General features: G+C 55.7%; 1 protein-coding gene across 4 annotated transcripts in view; it reads left to right on the forward strand.

The window, feature by feature from the left end:
* Positions 1-1,022: 1,022 nt before the first annotated feature.
* The window catches only part of AGAP1 (ArfGAP with GTPase domain, ankyrin repeat and PH domain 1), a 520,758-nt gene continuing 498,702 nt past the window's right edge, over positions 1,023-23,078 (forward strand). For all 4 annotated transcript variants that reach the window (XM_031452456.2, XM_064485288.1, XM_064485289.1 and 1 more), the window contains exon 1: positions 1,023-1,221. In XM_031452456.2, the coding sequence (XP_031308316.2) occupies positions 1,059-1,221 (163 nt within the window). In that variant the 5' untranslated portion in view covers positions 1,023-1,058. The remainder of the gene's footprint in view (positions 1,222-23,078) is intronic.

A 23,078-nucleotide genomic window follows, 5' to 3' on the forward strand; every position in this document is an offset into this window, starting at 1 on the left:
CTAGCCAGCTGCTTAGAAACAAACAAAAACGCGGGCGGGGTCGCGCACCGCCTCCCGGGTCCTGAGGCGCGGGGACAGCGGCGGGACAACGCCGACGCTCACGGAGGGCCTAGTGCGGGAGGCCGGCCGCGCGCGGGTCCACCAGCCGGACAGCCCATCCCTCGCCCCCGGCCCGGCGGCGCGCCAGCCCCAAGAGGCGTGCGCGCCCTCTCCCTGCGGTCCCCGCGGGGCGCCGACGCGGCGCGGCGCGGACTACAAGTCCCAGGAAGCCCAGAGGCAGGCGCGGGGCGGAGCCTGGCGCAATTCCCCGGGATCCGGCGCGCTGGGAAGCGCCGCGGAGGACGCAGTGGCGGCTGGCGGCGAGCGGCGGGCGGCGAGCGGGCAGGCGGGCGGGCGGGGCGCGGGCGGAGGCGGGGCCGACGTGGGCCGGAGCCCTGCGTGCCAGGGAGGGGGCCTGCCGGGCGGGCGGCGGGCGGCGCTCGGAGCGGGCTCCGCGGCTTGCACGGCGCCTGCGGTCGGTCCCGGCTCGGCGGGCGGCGCACGGCGGGCTCGGCGCAGGGGCCCTGGCGCGCAGGGCGGCGCAGCACGCAGCGCGCGGACCCACGCCGCGGCCGGGCGCCCGGAGCGGCGCGGCCACTGCCTGGGGGCCGGCCCTCGGCCCCTGCGTTCGGAGCGCGGCGGCTGCCTGGGCTTTAATGGCTGCTCGGCGGGGCAGCGCCTAGGGGTGGAAGGCGGCTGCGGCGCAGGAAGGCGCCCGAGCGAGCCTCCTCCGGGGCCGGCCGCGCTCGCCGCGGCGCGCTCCATGGGGGCCCGCTGACCCGGGGCGCCGGGGCCCGCTCGCTCGCCGGCCGCGCGTCCCGGCCATGAACTGAGTCGGCGGGCCGGCCCCGCGCCTGCTCCGCCTGCTCCTTTCTTCTCGCGCCTCCTCCGCCCGCCGCCGGCGGGCCCGGCTCCCCGGGGGCTGCGGCGCCCCGGGTTCGGCGGCCCGCGGGCCCCGGGGCGCGGGGCGGCAACGGCGGCGGCGGGGGGCGCGCAGCTCCGGGCGCGGCGCCTGCACCATGAACTACCAGCAGCAGCTGGCCAACTCGGCTGCCATCCGGGCCGAGATCCAGCGCTTCGAGTCGGTCCACCCGAACATCTACTCCATCTACGAGCTGCTGGAGCGCGTGGAGGAGCCGGTGCTGCAGAACCAGATCCGGGAGCACGTCATCGCCATCGAAGGTGAGGGCCGGGCCACCGCGGGGCTTCTGGAAAGCGCCGAGGAGCAGGCGCCCCCGGCGCGGCGGGGTGCGCGCGCGTGTGTGCGTGCGTGTGTACACACGCGCCGGGCCGTGGCACGCGGCTGCCCCGTCGAGTGAGCACTGCGGTGCTTCTTACCCTGCAAGGCCGGGCGAGAGCTGGGGGGAGGCCGAGGGCCAGGCGAGCGCGCCGCCAGCTCTGCCGTGGAAGATGGATCGCCGGCGATAATGTGATAATGGGCAACAGAGTCTTCTGCGAGAAGGTGGCACCGTGCGGTCGGGTCCTGGGCCACCGGAGTAACCCGGCTCGGCCAAAGCCTGGGGGCAGCTGGACGGGTTAGCGCCGCCCGACTGTGACAGGTTACCAGGCCAGGGCCGAGCTTCTGGCTGGACATTGAAGAGGTGTTTTAAGAAGTGCAGCTGCTAGGGGTGAGGCTCTGGCCGGCGTGTTTACGCAGGGCAGGGCCGACCCCTTTGGTGTCGTTGCCCATTTCAGGGGCACAGTGGAGGCGGCTGAACTTAGCCGATGCCGAGAGCCAACCCCGGCTGCAGGCAGCATCGAGTCCAGGTGCTGGGCCACCTGCCCCTGTGGAGAGGCTGGCTTCCTCTATAAGTGTTTTCTACCAGTCCTGGGCCCGATTAGAAGAACCCTTCCTGGGAGTGGGGTGGGGTGTCTCCCTTTCACACGCCTAGCATGGGAGGCCACCCACCCTTCCTGCAAGTCCAGCAAAGCAGTGATCCTCAGGAGAGGGGCTGCGAGCTCTGTCTCTCCTGGGCCTGTGTTCTCTCGGGGTTACCATGGTTCTTACTTCTCTGCGCCTAGGCTTCCGGTTTGCCCCTTGCTTCCCCTCTCGTTGCCATTGGCCAGCGATGGTAAAAGATCTGAAGAGTGGGTTGTCCATAACCTACAACTGTCCTAATCAGAAGCCAGTAGGGCCACAGTTGAGGAGCATTGAGAACCTCCCACAGCCTGGCAGGAGTGTGTCCAAAGCTCAGCTGCAGGCATCACCCGTCTCCCCTCCGCCTGCAGGTGAGGGGGCATTGGCGGCAGGAAAGCTTTGCTTTGGCACCGTGTAGCCTGAACTGCTAACCCCAGAGTGTTTTGATTTGACGCTTGGCCAGTTAGATGGAGAAGGTGGATGTGGTGGTGCTGTTCTTCTGGGCATGTGGCAGCCCGTGGATGTGAAGGGCCTCCCAGCCAGGCTGCTGATTGGCTGGCTGTAGCTATAGGGGACTGGCTAATTCCCGGGGAGGATCTGAAAGGTGCTTCAGCCTCCTGTGGGCCTGACTCTCAGAGCACCTGGCCACCCTCGTGGCTATTTAAGATGCTTCCAGATTCCTCTAGAGGCAGAGGCTTGTGGGAGGCCGTGGGACCTGCACGCCGCTCCTGATGCCGGGGGAGCGTGCAGAACCGTCCCTCCAGAGACCGAGACCGGGCTTCCACGTGAAGGGCTGTTCTGCCCATTCCAGCTGTCTCTCTGCAGCTCTCTGGCACCATCCACAGAAGTCTGATGAAACACTTTGAAAGCTGGTGCCGAGCACTGAATGCACCTGGCTGAGAGCACCTGGTCGCTGCACAGAGACCTCTGGCCCAGTGTGCCTCATGGGGCCTCGTTTCATTTCCCACCCTTGAAGCCCAGCTCTGGGGTCTCGAGCGCTTCCCGCAGAGCAGTTTGACTTTCTGGAAAGAGGATGTGATTTTGTTTTTTCCTTTCTTTTCCTTCTTTTCTTAAAAAAAAAGAAACACGTGGTTTCTAGATGATGGTTTCTGGCAGTCGGATGTCACCTGTGTGATGTGAGGCTTTAGGCCCCTTCTTGGCTGGAGTTTTTGTCATTTTCACTAAGACTCAGAATCAGTAAGTGAATCCTTTGTGGGGCTTTGACGATGCTATTATTTTTCTGTTAGAAAAAGGAGTGTCTGTATGTGTCAGGGCTGGTTTTTTTTTTGGGGGGGGGAGGGAGATAATTAGGTTTGTTTATTTATTTTTAGAGGAGGTACTGGGGATTGAACCCAGGACTTTGTGCGTGCTGAGCATGCACTCTACCCTCCCCCAGGGCTGCTGTTAATTTAATGACGCCTAACAACCATTCAAATCTGCTTCTGTTCTTAGCATTATTAACAACAATGATACCACATTTCATTTGTGTAGAACTTTAGCAAGAATGCTCTCACATTCATAAGCTCGTTGGGTGGCTGTACCAAGCCTGTGAGAGATTCTGGGCCAGCTTCACTTTATGGAGAGGTTGGAGGTTCAGGGAAGGATAATGACCTCCTGAACATTTAAGTGAGGTCAAAATCAGGTCTGAACCATAGAATCATTTGAACCCAAGTCTGCAGCCCCCTGAAGCACCTTATACTGCCCCTCCTAATGAAACATAAGTTCATTTGCTATAATGAGATGCCCTCCCACTCTGTGTCGATTTAAATCTATGGTTGTGATTTATGTCTTCATCAGTGATGGTTTGGAAATTGAGAGGATTGCTCAACTGTGGCAGGACGGCATTTTTCCTGTGAGAGGAGAAGTATGCAGAAGCAGTTTTGTGCAGCTGTGTGGGGTATGGGTTATTCACCCACACAGTGTTGGGGAGCGTTGCCGTGGGGTGCACGGACTGCAGGTGAGTTTGTAGGAACTCGGTGCTGTAACTGAGCGTACCCGGAGCATCCTGGTAACTAGGAAATACATGCAGTTCTGCTCCTGCCTGCGAACCTGGATGGTACAGTGGCAAAATGTGAGTCTTTCTGGATTTTAAAACAGGACCATTTCCAATCAGGAAGTTACATGTACATCATAGCAAATAGGTTTAAAATGGCTTGTCCCAACAAAAAGAAAATTGTCTGCATTTTAGAGGATATCCAGCTAGTTTTTTTTCCCTGCCTCTGTGTGTACATACACAAAATTGGAGTCATACTTACAAAACTACCTGATTGGCATAACGTGGAGCAGCTTTCAATGTTATGGAAAAAAATTTTGAAGATACGATTTTCCATGTTGGCGTTATATTCTAGCATTTGACTGTGCCGTAATTTACTTAAAATTTCCCTGTTGTCTGGCATCTTTAAACCTTTTTGCTGTTGGAGTGAGGAGTGGGCTTGCAAAGAGAAGGAAATTTTGGCTAATGCTCATTTCAGAGCGATTCTAAGTGGGTCTGGATTGGAAGATCTCTTAACGACGGACCCAGTCATGTATGTTTTTGTTGAAAGCGCTCACTGAGATTCCCAAATACGAAGAGGGCTGTGACCCTGTTTGAAGGCGTGGGAAATGTGATTTTGTTCTTAGTCTTGCTTTAAAACATTATTTTGTGAAAAAAGAAGTGTTTTTTTCCAGCGCTTTACTTCAGACTTTGAGAGAGTTCTTGTTTTCCTGCCAGTCTCTGCAGTTTAAGGAAACACTGCTGATTGTTTTCAGATTTACCTAGTCAGATCTCTGTGAGATGTGGCCTGCCCCCCAAGTGTTCTGTGTACCCCAAAGTGAGCCGGGGCCCAGCCTGGTCCAGGTGAGCATCTTGTCTGCGGTTCCCTTCCTGGTTCTCTTTTAAAAAGTCTGTCTGGGGTTATGGGGTGGAGGTAAATGAGTCAGCTGCCCTTCGTGTTAAATAAAGCTTGTTCTCACACGGATAAAGCCTCTGTTAACAACTGCACGTTGTAAATCAGATGCCAGCAGCAGGACCCAGCCAGCTCGGTCAGCCGGGGCTGTGGTCGAGCCCCTAGCCAGCTTTCGTGCCTCTATCCTCGCTGGGCAGCAGCTCGGGGGAACCAGGCTCCCCACCAGCCCTGCAGGGGGTTGGTGTGGCTTCCTCTGAGGGCTCGGAGAGGTGGTCATGGCCTGGTCCTCAGCAGGAGAACTCTGCTTGGCACGCCTGGTCAGGGCACTTACACGGGGGCACTGCAAGGCTGAGCCCCGGCATTTGGGGGGCCTGGGGAGATGGGGCAGGGAGCCCACTTCAGCCCAACGGCTGCTCTGTTGAGCATTCTGTGTCCAGCAGGGTGCTAAGTGCTTGACTGTGTGTGTCATTTCAGTTCATCCTGCAATGACCCCACGACATAGGTGCCACCTTCGAGGTCCAGAAACTTGCTCGAGAGATGAACTGGGCTGATGGACCTCAGTGCTGGCTCTCTGGCCCTTTCCAAGATGTAATCGGAGCTCCTGGTTGTCAGTAGTTCCATGGGCCATCTGCACAGACAGTCCCAAGCACGTGTTCCCTTTACTCAAGATGGGAAGGGGTTGCGAATGCTGCAGGTAACTGCAAAGTTGCTTACCTCGGCCAAACTTTTGTAAGAGTCTGTGTTTTCATATAGAAGTTTATTTAATCTGGTTGTTGCAGGTGTATGTGTTTAGGGAACAAATAATCTTCCTGCCGTGGATGAGCATAATTGTCCTTTGACGTTATTGACTATATTTGTAATAGTTCAGGCTTAATCAAAGGTTGTAGGTCTGGGGCCTTTTAGTTACTGGTATGTGTCACAGCCTCTTAAAAATAATTCTCAGTTGGCTGTTCTTGGCTTCCAGGTTAAATTTCATACCTTCACGGCATCTGAACCTTCCACCACCCAGGTGTCCCTTCCAGCTTGGCTGACGTCAGTGACTTCCCTGCCCCTTCTGGTCACGCCCGAGGCTGCTTCCTCTGTGCCCCAGGTCCCTGTGTGTATACGCTTCAGCTTGAGGAGGGCAGGCTCCTTGAGGAAATCAGGTCATGTTCATCTTTTAATCTCCTCAGTGATGCGGTTTGTCCTGTCTGGCCCGTGGAGGATGCCCGGGGACTGTCTGCTGAGTGGGCGACATGCCAGAGGGGCCCACATTGTTTCAGGAGTTTGGGTCCTCCTGCTCCTCATTGGTAACATGAAGTGTTGACCCCCTGGCAGAAGTGAAGGCATTTCAGGCTTGTCACAAGAGCATGGATGTTAAAGCTGGGAAGCGTTTGGGTCTGGTGGGTTAGCCTGGGTGGGAATGAAGCACCATGTGGTGTTTGGGTGGAAATGAGATTTTCTCCAGTGTGTGTAGGGAAGAAAAAGTTGTGCTTGCTGAATCCTGGCAGCTTTTTCCACCTGGCTGTCTGCAAAAGGGTGGTGTTTCTTTCTGCTGAGTGTGGGTTTTAGACATTGAATCAGTATCACTGATAGGGACAAATAAATGACAGGTGACTGACATAACGTGGTATTGTGTGAGTACCATTGAGAGCCGTGGTTCTCAGTTCAGTGCAGTCAAATCGCATGGCGGGCTTGGGGAAACAGATCACCAGACCCCGCCCCCTGAGTTTCTAGTTCTGTGGGTTTGGAGCAGGCCTGGAAATGTGCTTCTCTGAACGGTTTCCAGAGGATGCCGGTGTTGCTGGTCCGGGGACCACACTTTGAGAAGCATGGCTGTGGACAGGAGGGAGCTCCTGCAGCAAAACGGGCCTCCTCTCTGGGCCAGCACCCCGTGCAGTGTTCTCAGTCCGTGGAGGGGCCTGCTCCGCAGATGGCAGTTGGGGGCCAGCAGCCCAGGGAGTTGCTCTGGTCACACAGCTTAAACGTAGCGGAGGAGGGATTTAAACCCAGATTTGGATGGGTTCAGATCCGTGTTCACTCTGTCTCCACGGTGCTGGTGCCGGGCGCCTTGCAAGGAGAGTGGCTGGTGGGGATGATGTTGCCAAAGGCATCCCTTAGCGGGGCAGGACCAGCTGTTGTCCCGTTTCCTCCTAAGCCCCAGCCTGAGTCTCTGTGGGCTTTCCTTCCTATCCCTCAGAGGTGGTTGATTTTTAGCGTCATCTCCTGTGTATTTAAGTGGGGTCTCCAATCAACACTTGTTATGGTAGTTTGGCAGGTGATACATTTTGTTTTTGTTGTTTTGGAGCTAAAAGAGCATTTCTGTTAAAAAAAAAAAAAAAAGGAGTGCTCTATGTTATTGGCAGCTTATGAGAGCTGTTGGGGGAGCCTGAAGGAAGTGAGTCAGAGGGGAGAAGCAGCTTCTGCAGCTGCCGGAACCTTCACAGCAAAACCTGTGGCCCTGTTACTACCACCTCTGTTTTTTGTCCAAAGCAGACTTTTTATTTTGTTAAGACTAAAATCCCTTATTTTGCATCCTTTTTTCCTGGATTCCCTGCAGGTGTTTATCATTTGTGAGTCTCGCTCTGGCTTGTTCTAATGACTGATTTGGTATGGCCTCCTGTTTCCCAGCATCCGGACAGACCCCTGTCCCGCACCCCCACCCCGTGCCAGCGCTCCAGGGTTCTGAGCCCTGCCCCTAAGCGACTGAGTTTGGCAAAGCGGATCAGGCTTAGTTATTTTTAAAACCCAGGGTTCGGGGTTCTGATCTGGTACTTAGCCGCATAATTCCTTCCCGTTGTTAAGTACCTCTCTCTGAGAAGGAAAATGTACTCTGCAGATGTTCGTCTCTCCTCATTTCCCTCGGGGTGTGGGCACAAGGCTTCGGGTGCTGCCGAGAGCCCCTTCCTGCCTCAAGCTCTGTGCCTCCGAGGGCCGAGAGGGATTTTGGTCCCTGTTTTGTAGGGTGGGGAGCCTGCACACCACACCAGGCTGCAGGGAGGACCTGGCCAGGGGCAGGGCTGGTGTCTTGGTGGGTCCAACCCCTCCACCTCCCTGTGCTCCCCACTCACTACTGTCCGAGGCCAGGAGGGGCTGTCCTGGTCACGTCTGGGAGCTGGGGAGGGAGGGAGAGAAAACAGCAGCCCCAGCAGAAGAGGCTGTTAATGGACCCTTTGAGTAACCAGCCAAATAGCTGTCTGTGTGAGAGGTCGGGACATTTTCCATCACGAGCGGACTAAATATAGGCTTGAGGTGGGGACCAGGCCCGAGGGCGGGGGCCATCATCGCTCCGATATTGTTTCTTCCACTGGTAATCAGAACTCGCCACCAGCCCGGAGCAGGTGGCCTCCCCGCGCTCTCTGGGAACAGATTGGTGCTTTTGTTTAACCAGGGGCTCATTTGCAAGTTTCACACTTCTGCCGCTGTTTGATGCGGATTGTCTTTTTTTGGGCTGCCGTGTTGGAGTATTTGTGCAGTGTTTCTACACAAGCAACTGTCTAATCTTTAAAACTGCTCCTGCCGTCTGGTTGTCATTAGCATCGTGGTTAGAAGCTGCATTTTTTTCCCTAAGGGTGGGAAACCCTTTTCATGATTCTGAGAGAAGAATTCCAAATAATTACTGGCCATGTTCACAAAACGATTTATGTTTGGTCTTAGAAATGTCAACATTCAACAGGCTCTTGCAGATAGGATCGTGTTGATTTCCAGCTTAGCACACGAAGCCACTGTTACTCAACTCTGAGGTGATAGTCTTTATTGAAGGGGGGCCAGTATCTTTAGGAGGTGAGTTTAGTTTTAATCCGATGAGTTTTAGTTGATAAGGACATACTCTACTAGCAGTTATTGAGGGTGCTTGGAAGGAAGGAGGCAGAGAAAAATTCTGTGGTGACTGCCTGCAAAACAAGACCCACCTTAGTTTCCTGAGAGAGTTTTTATTCCTGCACGTTCTCTGTGTGAGGGCAGATGGTGGCTGTCAGCAAGGTTTGGTATTATAAATATGGTAACTACTTGCTCACTGTTGTAATGAAGTGGAAACGGACTGGGAGAGAGCGGATTGCCCCGAAGTTCTGCTGTTTGTGTTTCCCGTTGTCCTTGTCTGCGAGGGGAGAATTTTCCAGGGAGGGCACTGCCGCAGGCCTGCCTGCCTGCCTTTTGCTGTGGTTTCAGAGATCTGGGTGCTGTTCTGACACCACTCCTGGTGGTTCAGGCTGGCGAACCTAATTTTGGACAAACAGTTGTTTCAGTTTGAGCTTTGACGATGAAGCCTGGATCTCTGGTGTTCCTTGTATATTGTTTACAGTTTGGGGTTAGAGCGATTAAGACCACTTCAACTCCCTCATTTTTTTTTTTTAAACTCTTTTTTTTTTGACATAGAACGTAGGTCCAGAAGGATTCCCAAGTCATCAGGGAGGGTGTTTTCACAAACTGACCACCTGGGTACAACCAGCATCCAGATGGAAAAACTGCAGGTGGCCAGCCCAGGGCGAGACTCACCTGCATTGTGTGTGGTTAGCGGTGGCTGCCTCTGTTTGCTTACCTGTGCTCCTGTTGATGGGCATTCAGGTGGCTTCCTCTTTGGGGCTGATGGGAGTCGTGCTGCGGTGCGCGGGCTTGTATGTGCCTTTGCTGCCCTGGCGCCCCCATTCCTGTTGGGTGTCTGCCCAGTGCTGCGTCCTGTTACCCCTCCTCCTAGGGTCGGTGAGCCGCTCGTTCCTGACCCCGCTCCGTCGGCGGCCTCTGTCTGGAGAGACCTATCCTGGCTGGTCAAGGTTCATTTCATGACACTTAGGGTGGCGGTTTACCTGCTGCCTCCCTCCTTTGCTTTTCCTTCTTTTGTTTTCCTTCCACCGTTTGTCCATAAACAACTATTCAAGTGCCTGGTATGTTTGTTTCCGGCACTGTCTTAGCCGTTAGGTGTTTAGATTTAGGATCTTCTCTAGGCTCTTAATTCCCCCTTGGTGGAATAATTACACCTTTACAAAAGGAGCTGTGAGAGTGAAGTCCTTCACCAGGAAGTATTTTCCTTGAAAACGCAGATGGTGCAATCCCCCTGAAACTGGCCCCGGGGTCCCCTCGGCTCTCCCTGACTCCTGCCAGACATCAGCAGTCAGCTAGGGTCCTCCTGGCTGAGCCCAGACCGGCCCCGAGTCCCTCTCGCACCTCAGTGCAGGGGTTTAGGTGATGTGTGGGTCTGTGTTGGCGTCTGAAGGGAAACACATTCTGTACTCTTGGTCCAAACTGATCTGTGGTCTTAATGGTTACATATTAGCACTCCAGTTTCTGTTGCTTGTAGCAATTATGTAGACACACAAAAGGAAAAAAAGAACAGCTAAGTGTTGCCAACTCTGTTACTCTCAAGGGGTTATTTTCTTTGTTCCTTCTGCTGTGTCCTGGGAGCCGCCCATCCCCCTCCACAAAGGCCACCAGGACCTGAGGGCCGGGGAGAGGGAGGGGCATGCGCTTGTGTGAACTTATCTAGTAGCTTTACAAACACAAATATTTATTTTGAGGGCTGGGGGCTGGGAGGGTCTTGTTTATCCTCACTGTGTTTAGTGTGGAAAGCGGCTAACGTGAGAGTCAATAGGCTAGATTTTATCGAGCACCCACAGTGGTCAGAGCCCTCTGATTGAATCTGGGGGTGCAGGCAGATGTGTGGGACATCAGGCTCGCGCAGGAGGCCACAGTGGTCCAGGCAGTGGAGGGGGGAGGGAAGGAGGGAGGGAGTGAATTACCTGGATTCTGGGCAGGGCAGGCAGTGCAGGTTCCTGGGCGGGTGGGTAACAGGAGGGGCCTGTCCTGAACTCCACCTCTCCAGCCTGTGGGGACCTGGGGAGGGGAGGCCGGAAGGATGGAGAGGGCCCTATGAGCCCCAGAGGGCAGGCTGGGAGTGCTTTTATTGGGCGGGGGAAACTATTGCGCATGGATTTCCATTTGCAGAGGGGTGAGCATAGACACTCAGCTGTCGCCAGGCTGGATGGAAGCTGTGGTGGTGGCCGTGGGGCCAGGGCCTTGGGGGGTGGGGGTGGGCAGGAAGGGAGGGTTCCAAACCAGGCTGTTGTGAAGGAAGGCAGGAGCCTAGACAGGGGAGTAAGAAAACAGAGATGGGCCCCCAAAGATGCAGGTGCAGGCCTGAGGTTGCCTGTGAGGCTCAGGATGGAGGGGACAAGAGAAGGGACTGAGGTTTGATCCCGGGGATGCAGGAGTGGGGCCATGTCAGGGGGATTCCACCTCTTGCTGCCCTGAAGGCCCTGAGGTTTGGTTGGGAGGGGTGTCTGGCCACAGGTTTCCCGGGGTTTGTGGAGGAAGGACGCTGGCCCTGCAGGGTGGGCTCAGATCTGTTGAACGACTGGGTGGCAGGCACCTGAGGTGTACTGCGGCCGCTGCCTCCTCCACAGGCTCTTTGGTGGGTGTCCGAGGTGCTTGTCCGCCCTCTGGCAGCGTGGCTGGTGTGCGTCCGTCTGCAGGGACTCGGATGGCTGAGCTCCTCGCAGCCCTTGGGCTGGTGGCCTCTGAGGTCCTGCTCATCTCGGCAGACCACCTCACTGTGTTATTAGGGAATTAAAAAAATTATATAACTCTTTGGCCCGCTGTCCACATCTAGAGTTGCCCGCCTCAAACCTCCCAGGCCCCAAACTCTTGCCCGCCACTCCCAGCTTGCCGGGAGAATCTTGGGTGGGGGGCCCCCCGGTCACAGGCGGTTGGGTCTCGTGCCTCTGTCCACGCATCTCTGGGACCCCGGCTGGACGGTGAGCTGGCTCTGGACTTGGCGGCAGTCTGCTTTTTCAGAAAGTGGCTCCGAGTTCCAGACTCAGACGTCAGAGCCTAGGTTTTTTCCTAGAGTCCCACCTTCTGCGTCTGAGGGGATGCAGGTTGAAGGAGGACACCCAGGATTTGCAGTTTCCTGGTCACCAGGAGATGGGGAATCGCAGAGCGGAGCCGTCGTACCGGCAGGGAAGATTGGACCCCTCCACTCACTGCAGGCGTCCGGGGGTGTCGTGTAGGGTGGGGGTGGGGGTGGGGATGGGGAGGGAGAGGGAACGCTCACCTGAGTCCACGGAGCCCTCACCCCTCTGGGTGGATGGCGAGTGACCCCCCCAGGTCTGCATCCTGCAGCCTAGGGTCTGCGGTTTGTGTGAGCGAGACGTCCTGCTATGAAGAGAGATGAAATTTGGTTACAAGTCGAGGAGGACCTCTTTTCCTCGACATATTGTGGTGAAAAATTTCAAGCCCCTGGAAGAGTGGAAAGAATGTTTAGCGTAAACTCCGTCCTCACCCACCGCTTTGTTTCTCCACTTGTTAATGTTTGGGATGTCTCTCCATCCATCCAGAGGATAATTCGGCTCTCATTTTAACAGAATGCAAAGTTCTCCTAGGCTGGTTCGAAGCTGGCTTGGAATCCAGTGGATATTTGGAAACAGGACTTCCCGGGTGTCGTGGACTCCAGCTGTGGTGCAGGCACAGTGGGGACAAGGTGCTTATTAAGTGTGGATCGAGTGTGACGTGTCTCCTCCTGGGGAGGTTGGTTTAACTTGTGCTTTGGAAGACAGTTTTTATAGTTAATCTTGATACAGTTCAAACTTGAACCCCAGGCAGACTTTGAATTGTGCTCTGACTTGAACGCTCCGGCCGAGCGTGCGTATGCGGGCAGTCCCTCTTTGGGCCTCGGGGGGTTTGCTGCTGGGGTGGCATGCGGTCCTCTATGTACAGCACTCTGATTTTAGGAGCAGCTGATGTGCTGATATGGAGGACAGGCATTTCCTTGTCGGATTGTGTTACACCGTGACTACTTCCTGGAAGCAGAGTGATGTGGAGGCACAGCCTTGATGACTCCACGTGGCCTAGAGGGGCACAGGCAACCCCAGCCTGGGGACCAGGACCGGCTCCTGCCTCAGTGACGTGCTGTGGAACCCTTGGGAAACACATGTCCCTTTGGGCCTCAGGTTCAGAGTCTAGAATCCATGGGGTGGAACTTTGATCTCAGAGTTCCTTGTGTCTCCAAAGGGACAGCCATCGACCCATCCGTTGCTCTAGTCCCTGCCCTGACCTGGTCTGGTGGAGGTGGAGGAGGGGCCAGGGAGGGTGAGGAGGAGGGGACTCACCAGATTGCCCAGGGCTTTGTGTTGAATTGCTTCACCCACAGTCTTCTTCCCCCAGCAAACCCAAGAGTGAAATTCCACTCAGCACAGTAATATCAAAAAGGGAAGATGAAGACACATTGTACGTGTGCCTGGAATCCGTGGAGTCTGTGGCCGCTCTGGCACTCGTGTGCCTTGTGTAACAGGTGCACGCACGTTGAAGGCCTCATGATAGCATCGGAGAGCGCACAGGGGTCTGCCGAGGGAGCCTCGTCCGAGATCACCTCCAGTGTCTCTCCCAAGCCCTGGTCCCTCAGACTTGGCCAGAGACCGAGGAGCAGGTGTCAACCTGTAACCCTGCTGGTGGTACCTCATGGTCGTCATGGTCCGCACACGATATACGCTGCGGCTGTGGGATGGACAAGCCCAGAGGGATGTGCGGCCTCTATGGAGGGTGTTCAGGCAGACCCGAGAAGTCTGGTTCAGCTCTCTGTCACCTCTCTGGTTCGTGAGTTTTAGGGAGCGGCCTCCGAAATTGACATCATCCCGGGCCTAAACTGGGAGCTGAATTACTGTGTGATTCCTGCCTCAGCAGTGTTAATTACAGAGTTAATTACAGAACCCTATTAGGCCCAAATTCCTGCTCCCCAGACTGGGCCCACGTGTGGCATGTCTTCTGGGTTGTCCTTGAGCCAGCAATGACTTCACAAAGCGCTGATGGTCCCCAGCCTCCTCATCACCTGACCCCCCACAGCTCTCTCCACATCCTGCCCGGAGCTGGCCTGTGACCACGCGGCCTTTTGGGGGAACTTGAGTCAGCAGATTCCTTCCCCATATCGTCTCTCGATGTCTTCATCTGTGCTGCTGTCTGCATGTCCCGCGGTGCATCTCCAGGGTGCACCCAGGTGATGCTGGCTGTTCAGACTCTGTTCTCACCTGTCTCGGGCCTTCAAGACATCTTAGTTCACAGTCCTGCTTCTGCTCCCAAACCAGGTTTCCATTTGGTGAGCCTGTGGGTCTAAACTATCCAGACGGGTAGGTAGAAGCCAAACTGTCCCTGGCTTCTAATTTCCACTTTGTCACAATCATCTCTTCAAAGTCCAGGCAGGCTTTTAGCTGAGGGGACCTTACAGCAAAATGTGTCTCACCTCCTTAGTTGTCACCCTACGAGGGATTGAGCTCCTGGGTGGCTCCGGGTGTCCTTTGCTCCCCCCCCCCCCCGGCTCACAGTGGCCACCTCTCCCCTCAAGGTGGAAAAGGCTTGACTGTTGGATGTACCGTCCGCTGATGGGGCAGGCATTCTCTCGTTCTTACGGTTTAGTTTAAGAAGAGTGCTCCAGCCTCCTTGGTGCGCTTTGATGTGGAAGCAGTTTCCAGATGTCTTGCGTGTCCAGTTCAACAACAGGAACCAGAATTCTCCTTAGGACCTGGCTCTGAGTATTAAACAGCTGCTTGTTCTTGGGGCCTTATCATAACCCCCAGGGACCCAGGGAAGTCACTTCAGTCACTCCCGTGGCGGGACCCCCGTCCTCTGTCTCCCGCCTCCCTCCCTGCCACCCCCCATAGAAACTTAATGCGACTTACAGTTACATTCGTGAGTGCAGATGTGTGTGGTGCATTAGGACTTTCCCCCAGTGGGTGGAGCATGTCCCCCTGTTCTGTCTTACCCCTGGAGCCACCCCAGCGTCCGGTGATGTCTCGTCAACGGGTGAGGGACGGAGAAATGCATGGGCCGCTTGGGGTGGGGTTTGTGTCTCGCGGTATAAGAGGACTCCATCCTGCCACAGCCACGTGCTGACTTGTAAACAGCCCCTGCCTCATACTCCTGTAGGAAGACACTGTACAAAGCTCATTGCAGTGAACTTTTCCAGGAACTTGTGTCAGGAAGACCCGTTTTCCGCGGTGACTGTTCCCTGGGCTCTTGTTAAAAACTCCGGTTCGATTCAGACACTGGGGTGTTTTTTCAGCTTGGGTTCCAGTTTTTTTTTTTTTTAAGACATAACTTAAACAGTGATGATTTTGCCTTTTTGGGGGTTTTTGGACATGCCAACAGGAGTCATTGTCAGAAAGCTGAGTTTATCTGACCACAGGTCTCCCTCTTGGTTTGAACGTGCGACGTCACCGGGACCGTTGTTGGTGAGGGGCTGTCAGAAGCTGTGTCCACGTGAGCAGGGCCCCCGAGACCTGAAGCCACGCCTGAAGGCCCAGCCCTTAGCTCGACCCGCATCCATGCTGTTTTCTTTCCTCTGTCTACACTCTGCCGAGATGGAAGAGAAGAGGCCGGGCGGCGGACAGGGGCGCTGAGGGGATGGAGCCCAGTAGACGAGTCCCCGGCCACCCATTCCGTGTCTGGTCTTTCTCTTCTACGTGCGTTGTCACCTCTGCTCTTAAGGCTCGAGCCTTTTTCCGGAGTTCGAAGGCGGCTGGAGCTGGGGCAGCGGGTTGCTGGTTCCTTCTCCCGGAAGCCCCGCAGCCCGGCCGCATGTGCCCTGGCCGGCTCCTTGGAGCTGAGCCCTTCCTCAGAACTGCCTGCTCTCACGGGTGGAGGGGTTTATTGTGCCCCATCTTGCCTGGTCTTTTCTCTCTGCCGGGCTGCTGTGCCTGGAAAGCCCGGAATGAGGCAGCTGCTCAGGATCTGTCACTTGTGGGTCGATGACTAGTTAGGGCTGGTCCTGCGGGCCAAGCTCACCGCTGCAGGCCAGCTGGCCAAGGGGCCTTGCCACGGCTGCCTCCTCCCGCCAGCGGCTCCATCTCAGACCTTAGCTATGAATTGGTTTTGGGGAACAGGGGACACAAACAGCTACTTAAAAATGCCATAAAGTGTGAGGACAGTCAGGGAGAGGCTAGCACAAGGCAGTGTGTGGATGGCGGGGCCCCGGCCGAGAAGCCTGGCTCGGCCCACAGACCTGGGCACAGCTCTGCCTCTGCGGACGTTGGGCGCGGGTTTGCCTTGTAAATGACACCGTGGCCTGGAGGCATCTCTGACAGCTGCTCCTGCTCTGGATTCCAGAAATTTCTATTAAACATTTCATGAACACCCTTTTAGTCCCCTCCCTTTTCCTCCCCTAATAAAATCTGTCCTGGCACCAGCTGTTTATTGAGTGGGCGCTGTCCGTGAGACCCCGTGTTAAGGGCTTCATGTGCTCTGTGTCATTGTATCTGGCACCCCAGAACAGAGGGGGCAGAAGCCCCATCGTGTAGGCCGGGAACCTGAGGCTGAGAGCTTAAAGCTTTGCCCACATCCACCCATGGCTGGAGGTGGCTGAGTCCGAATTCTAACTTGGGGCTCACACACCAGCCGCCGCCTGTGGTTATGACGTCTTGCTGATGCAGAGAGGAGACATCACAGATCAGGTCTGCAGAGGGGCTGGGCCATTGCCATCACCTGCGCTTCTCCTCAGGGGCCCGTTTATGGTTCGAAGCTCACATTTGCTCTGTCTTTTACTCACCGTGGTGCCAAAGGAAGTCACAGCTGCTGTGGTCTGGGGACGCTAGGACAGTGGCTGGCGGTTTTGACTGCACCGGGGGACACACAGCCCAGGCTGGCTTCCCACAGCGATAGGTTCACAGTCTGGAAGGAAGAAGGGATTCTGAACAGTGTACCTCTGAAAATCTACCTGAGTTCAGAAAACCTGTGACATCTTCATTCTGGGCTGGTTGAAACTGTAGCTCTTAAATTTAAGGCACACGCATTATGTGACATTTTAATAGTAAAGATGAGAACAGGTTCATTTTAAACGGGTATAAATAGGAGTTACTTTTCCTCTGGGCTACAGTTCACATAACAGGGAGAAACGGATGCCCTAAAGATTCTGTGTGATTTGTCTGAGGTCCCACAGAGCCAGGTGGCAGAGCCAGGGTGGCCTGGTCCAGTGCACGGCCCTGGTCCTGGTTCTATGGGGGAGCCTGGCCAGTTTTCCACCTGGGGCTCGGCCTGTGATTTGCTTTCCCCTTGCAGGTGTGGCCAGGTGGGTCAGATGGCACCGTCCCTCTTGTAGAGAATGGCGCTGGGGACAGAGACACGTGGGGCTCCCCCAGGTTGTCCTTCCCTGGGATGGCAGTTCTGACTCCCATCCAGGGTTCTTTCCAACAGCATCCCTTCCCAGGGCAGCAGGTTGCGGGCTGGATTCTTGTTCTGTTCTAGGTTGGACTCGCCTTTCAGGTGTGGCTTAGTCCTGCTTCCCCATCTGTGTAGGGGCGACCTGCCTGAGGCCAGGGAGGGGCGGTGGGGCCTCGTACCTGGGGGGTGGGCAAAGAGCGGGAAGCGGAGGTGGCCGCCGGCATCGTAGCTGAGAAGGGAGGGTGCAGTGCTGCTCCCCGAGTGTTCCCACCTGAGCAGTCCTACCTGTACAGTCGTGTGACCCTCGTGTGTCAGGAAAGTGAGTGTGAATTTTAAAGCTGTCATGTTCTTCCTGCACTTATTTTATTTTACTCTACAACCTTATAGAGTTATAAACTCTGTAAGAAAGACCGCATATATTGGAAATTTACGATTGGACGAGTCATGACAGACGGTTACATCTGTGAAACCACTGTTAAGACTCCGGACGTGCCGTCTCCCCTGACGGTCCCGCTGTGGCCCACCCCTCCTGCTCCCATCTGCTTGCACCGATCTGCTGTCTGTCTCTGTGGAGGAGTTTGCATTTTCTAGAATTTAATAGCAATGGAATCTTGCAGTAATGGACCTTTCCTTCATCTGACTTCGTTCGTTCATGGTTTGGAGGCTCATCCAGGTTACAGGGTGCGTATCATCACTGCCTCTTCTTTGCTCCTTTATGTGCCCTTAGCACAGTTTATCCTGGTGATGATATTGGTTGATTTTTAATATTGACGTTTGGCTTTTACAGATAAACTGCTGTGGACACTCACAGATGGCTCTTTTTAGGGACATGTGCTTTTTTTGGTTGGGGGGGGTGGTAAATGCTGAGGAGTGGAGTGGCCGGGAGATGTGGTGGGTGTATATTTAACTTTTTAAAAAACCGCCAAACTTTTTCCAGATCGGTTGTTGGGTTGTCCACTCCCGCCAGGAGTCCAAGTGTCTTTATTCTGAGTGTTAGTTCAGCAGGCCACCGACAGTGACTGTGTGGGGATAGCACCTGTCCACCTGCCCTGGACAGAGAGGTTTGCCGTCCGTGTCTCCTGGGCTGAGAGGAGTCTTGCCGTAATGGGGGGTAGGGCGGCTGTCAGGGTGCAGCCGAGGAGGGGAGAGGTGAGCCCTCCCCAGAGCCCAGGGGAGGGGTGCTGTGACCCCACGGATGCCCCTTTGTGACAGTCAGCCCTATCTGGGGGCTTGTAAAGGGACTGAAAGTGGAAGCTGTGTGGGCAGAGTCAGGGCGTTGACTTGGTGTTGCCTCTGGGGCAGGACAAGGGCAGCCAGGGGGAGGCGGGCAGAGGGCGGTAGGTGGACGTCTGGAGTCGGGCCCTCCATCGTTCCTCTGCATCACTTTGTGACCCCTGGCCTCAGTTTCCCTCCTTGGAAATCCATGTGCTTCATAAGATCTGTGGTTCTTAATCTTTTTTGGGGGGGAGGGGGGAGGTAATTAAGTTTACTTACTGAGGAGGTACTGGGGATTGAACCCAGGACCTCATGCATGCTAAGCATGCACTCTGCCACTTGAGCTATACCCTCCCCCAGATCTGTGGTTCTTAATGAAGAGGTGGGGAGCCCATTTAATCCCCAGAGGACATTTGGCAGTATCTGGAGAAGTTTCTGGTTGTCCTGACTTTGGGGAGGCAGGTGTTAGTGGCATCTGGTGGGTGGGGACCAGGACCTGTGCAGGGCGGTCCGGAGTCTCAGTGGTGCTGGACTGAGGACCACCGGCCAGACCTCCGTGGTCCCTCCCAGACTTCAGCCTGCAGCGCAGTGCTCTGCACTGACCAAGGGTCCCTCTGGCACATGCTGCTTTTTTTGGGTGGGAACCAGTGGCATTACCTCTGGGGTGCAGGGACCCACGTGCTCACCGGGCACCATGAGGGAGACTGGCCTGGTTCCCTGGGTCCGACCCAGGCCCTTAGGGTCGGGGAGCATGGGGTTGGGGGCTGTGTGAGACTCAGTCAGCACCTTCTCCCCAAAGTTTTCTAGGAAACTGGCTCCCGGGTGAGGACGGCTCTCTTTGTCCTGTCCCTCCTCCAGCTGCTTAAGTAGGCAAATTCCACCGGCTCTTTGCAACTAACTGCCTGGCAGCCTGAGCCCAGGGCAGTCTTAACGAACTTCTTTGATTATTAACCTTTGCTTGGCTCAGGAAAATTACTCACTTGTTCTCTGGCCACGAGTGAACCTCCCGGAAACTTCTCTGTGTAAATCTTTCTGACAACTCCACGTTCTGGAGAGTTCCCAGGACAGTTCTTCCACTTACGGGGCGGGGAGAAACCCGCATGTCGATTCTTCCCGTCATGGATTTTGCTCCTGCAGAGCTTTTCCTAGGTGTGTTCACGGTGGGGCTCCGTGTGTGTCGGGGAGGTGACAGCCTGTCCATGCCAGCTGTCGCTTCCTGCTGCATCAGCACAGTACGGGAGAGCCGGCTTTTATCTGGTTGGGAGTTGGGTATCTTTTTTTTTTTTTTTTTAACTTTTGGGGAGAATATCGGGGTTGTGAAATGCTAGGTTTTTGTTTTCCTTTTAGTTTTTCTTGACACGGGGATAAGAGAATGACCCCTGCGCTTCCATCCTGTTCCTGCCTCACTTCCCCTGTTAGGAAGCACTTGCCACGTGTGCTGCTGGACTGACCTCTGTCTGCACTGGGAGTAGACCGTGACCTCACTGGGGTCCCACCACCGCTCAGCAGGGGTCCCTTGAGGGCTGTGTCACTTCTGCGCCAGCCAGGGGACCTGTCCTCGGCCTCCTTCTCTGGGAGATAAAGACACAGGAGTGAAAATTGTTACGTGCTTTGGATGTTACCAAAAAACCGTACCATGTGTTAACGAGGGAGAGAGGGTCCTGTCTGGTCCCGGCTCCTCTGCGGAGCTGAGGGTCTTCCGACGGTGTGCTTGGAGCTGGGCCCTCCGGGTCTGCTCAGCGTCCCTCCTCAGGTCACTGCCCGTCAGGTTGGTCACTTCACTTCAAGTCTAGTTGGCACTTTTCTCGGGCCTGTTTACGCCTCTCCAGTTCAGACGTGGCTTTGCTGGCTTTTCTTTGTCATCAAATCATCTGAAAGGTTGGAGATCATGGAATTTGAGAACCTCGAGTGTATTTTTTTCTGCACGTGTTCCCCTCATTGCATCCAAGAGCCACTGCACGTGGTTTGTGAGGCTGGCCTCCCTTCTCCGCATTGCCGGGGGTGTCTTCGCTCTTCCCTCCCCGGTGCCTGCCCCGGGGCCTGGCCTTGGAGCCAGAGGCCCAGAGAGCAGTGCTTCTCAGCTTCCATCCGGCCTCTGAGTCCCCCGGACTGTGTGAGAGCGCGGACTGCCGGGCTCACCCCCGAGGCTCTGAGTCAGGAGGCCCCGGTGGGCCAGGATGCTGCCTCCCTGGCTGGTTCTGGGTGCTGCTCCTGCCACCACTGGGGTGGGCCCCACCCCCGGGATCCGCTGCTCCAGGTCTCCAATCTTGGCGTCCTGATGTGACCTGGTTCTGAAATGTGGACGTTTCCTGTGGACACAGCCTCCTACCTGCTGGGGTCAAGAAACATCAATGTGGACTTGCCATCGTGGGGCCAGCCATGAGTTTGCACCATTGAACTGGCCTTTCTTAGTTAAAAAGCCAAAAGGCCCAGCGACATACAGTCCCTCACGTAAACCCGCGTCAGCATTGCCAAGCGCTCCGTGTCAACGGTGACTCGATAGCTTTTCAGGTTTTCACAGTGTGATAACCCCTGGGGTGTGTCCAGATTTGTCATCACCTTCACAGGTTGTGCGTTTCCCTGCAGCTTTGATCCATGCACAGTAGGCATGTATTTATATTTACGTGATTAAGCAGGGGCAAGCCTTCTGCGTCTCCCTTGGTGTGTGTGAGCATGTCTCTGCTTCCACACTTAGATGTCCAAGGACGTTGATGTAGTAATTCGTGTTTGACAGCTTAGCTAACCCATAAATAGATTCCAAAACAAATCTGGCCAAGCCTTGCCCTGCTTAAAAGCCTTTAATAGCTCAGCAGGGCTTTCCAAACGAAGTCAAAATTCCTGGCCTCACCCCTTAGCCTTTTTAGAACAAGCCACAAGTTTACAACAAGAAAGAAATGGAGATGGAGTTGCTTCTCTTAGCGCCCAGGGCCCTTTGAGATGGGCCTGCCTGGTCTTGCCCCTCCCTCCCTGCAGACAGTTCCCTGGGGGCCATCTTGGGCTCATGATGGTCCTGGTCCTGCCTCCAGGCAGGCGGCCCTCTCTTTTCTTAACCCAACTGACACCTTCCCTGTTCAGCTCCAGTGTCACCGCTCCCGTCTGTTCAGGTGCCCCTGACTGTGATGTCAGGCCTGCAGCCTGTGCACTCGGCTCTGATTGTGGGCCCCCCGTCTCTCCCCAGCGTGAGCTCCCAGCGGTCAGGGGACCAGACCCAGTATCCCATGCAGGACCGGTGGTGTGGCGAGAGCTCCATGGAGCTCAGCTGGGTGAGAGGGGCAGGACCGAGCTCCTGAAGGCATCTTCTCTGGAGTGAGGCCGGATGTGGCAGCAGGGACATACCTGATGAATGCGGACTCAAGGACTGAATATCCCGGAGAAGAGGCCCACGGCCATCGTGATCAGTCAGTGAGGCTGGGTATCCAGGACTTTGAGGTTACCATGGCTACCATTTGGGGCGTGGCCTTCAGAATTTAGGGCACTAAAAAGAGCTCCTAAATTCAGGCAGTCTTTGCTGTCAGCAAGTGGTCTTTGCCTCTTAGAATAGTCAGAATTTACTTACCCTTTTAGCTGGGAAGCATGGTTGATTGGTCTGTTTGGGTCCTTGGTTGAGTGCATCAGAATCCCTTTCTAGCTAATTCCAGCAGATGTGGCGTTTACCAGAAGGATGTGGGGGCAGCTGTGAGCGGGGGAGGCCAGCTTGAGGCCCAGGCTTGGGGATGGACTGGCACAGGGCTGCCGAGGGAGGGGTCCAGGGAGTGCGGCTCAGGTCCCCGTGTCTTTGGGGCCCCTCACTCCTTTCTTTGACCACCACTTGAGCTTCCTGTAGCTGGAGAGAATCAACCACCTCTTGGCCGCATTGACTGACAGCCCCATCAGAGGGCAGCAGAGAAGGGGGTGGGTCCTCAAAGGCTAATGGAGGTGCTGTCTCCAAGAGCCGGGGGCACCGAGGCTGAGTCGGCAGGAGCAGTGTCAGCGCGTCAGGGCCAGGAAGGTGCTTGGGCCGTCCCGTCTGCGGTGAGCCCTGAACCTGAGGGCCGGCATCTGCCCAAGTCCTTGTAATTCTGCATGAAGAGGCCGGGTCACTCTTGACGCTTTGCAGGATTTAAAAGAGAAGGTGACGGGATCATCGGTGACTTCGCAGCAGATGCTGATCTTGCCTGTGTGCAAACATCACGTGTCAACTCATAAGCAGCCGTGAACATTCCGAATTGCTCCTTGCAGGTCTGGAGGATGCAAGTTAAATGTACAGGGGAAATGCCAGAGGACGGCACTGTCTTAGAGGAAGTGGGGTACTTTTCAGAGTGGGCGTGGAGGCCAATGGGCTGCGTGTGGGCTTCGGATCGTGACAAATGGCTGAGCTCAGCTCCCCCTCGCCTCCGGCCCGGGACCCTGCTGCTGTGCGCCCAGGCCAGGAGGTTCCCGCAGGCACACACTTGCCTGGGATTCCTTCCTCTCCCGGCTTTCCACTTGCATCCTCCCATCTTCCCGCCCCCTGGGGTGCACGGCTCCTCGGCTGGCGTGATAAACGCCCCGGGAGCGCCTGTGGGAGGAACGCCTTTCCTGAGTGTCCTGCTCTGCTCTCTGCGCCGGGAATAAAATGGAAACGCTGTGCCCTTCCTCCTCCCTTCCCCAGACACGTTGTATCTGAACCCCTCTTAGAGTTTTCTGCTTCTGCTCTGCGTACTGAATGAGGGACATGTACTATAGTGTGGTCTGTGGCCCTGCTGCCCTCTAGCTGTGTGCCTTTGGGGAAGCCGCTTGGATTCTGAGCCTCAGTTTCCTCCTACTTTACTCAGAAGAAGTGAGTGTTGCACCTGGCCCCGGGCCCCCGCCGTCCGGAGCGCAGTCACTGCTGCTGCTCCTCCCCCGACCCCCTCCCCCGGCCTCCCGTCACGCCTGGAGCGCCCAGAGTTCTGTTGAGTGGACGCACATTCAGTCGGCTTTCTCGGGGGACTTCAGACCGTCGCCTG

This window comes from Camelus dromedarius, chromosome 4 (assembly GCF_036321535.1).
Source record: "Camelus dromedarius isolate mCamDro1 chromosome 4, mCamDro1.pat, whole genome shotgun sequence".
NCBI lineage: Eukaryota > Metazoa > Chordata > Mammalia > Artiodactyla > Camelidae > Camelus > Camelus dromedarius.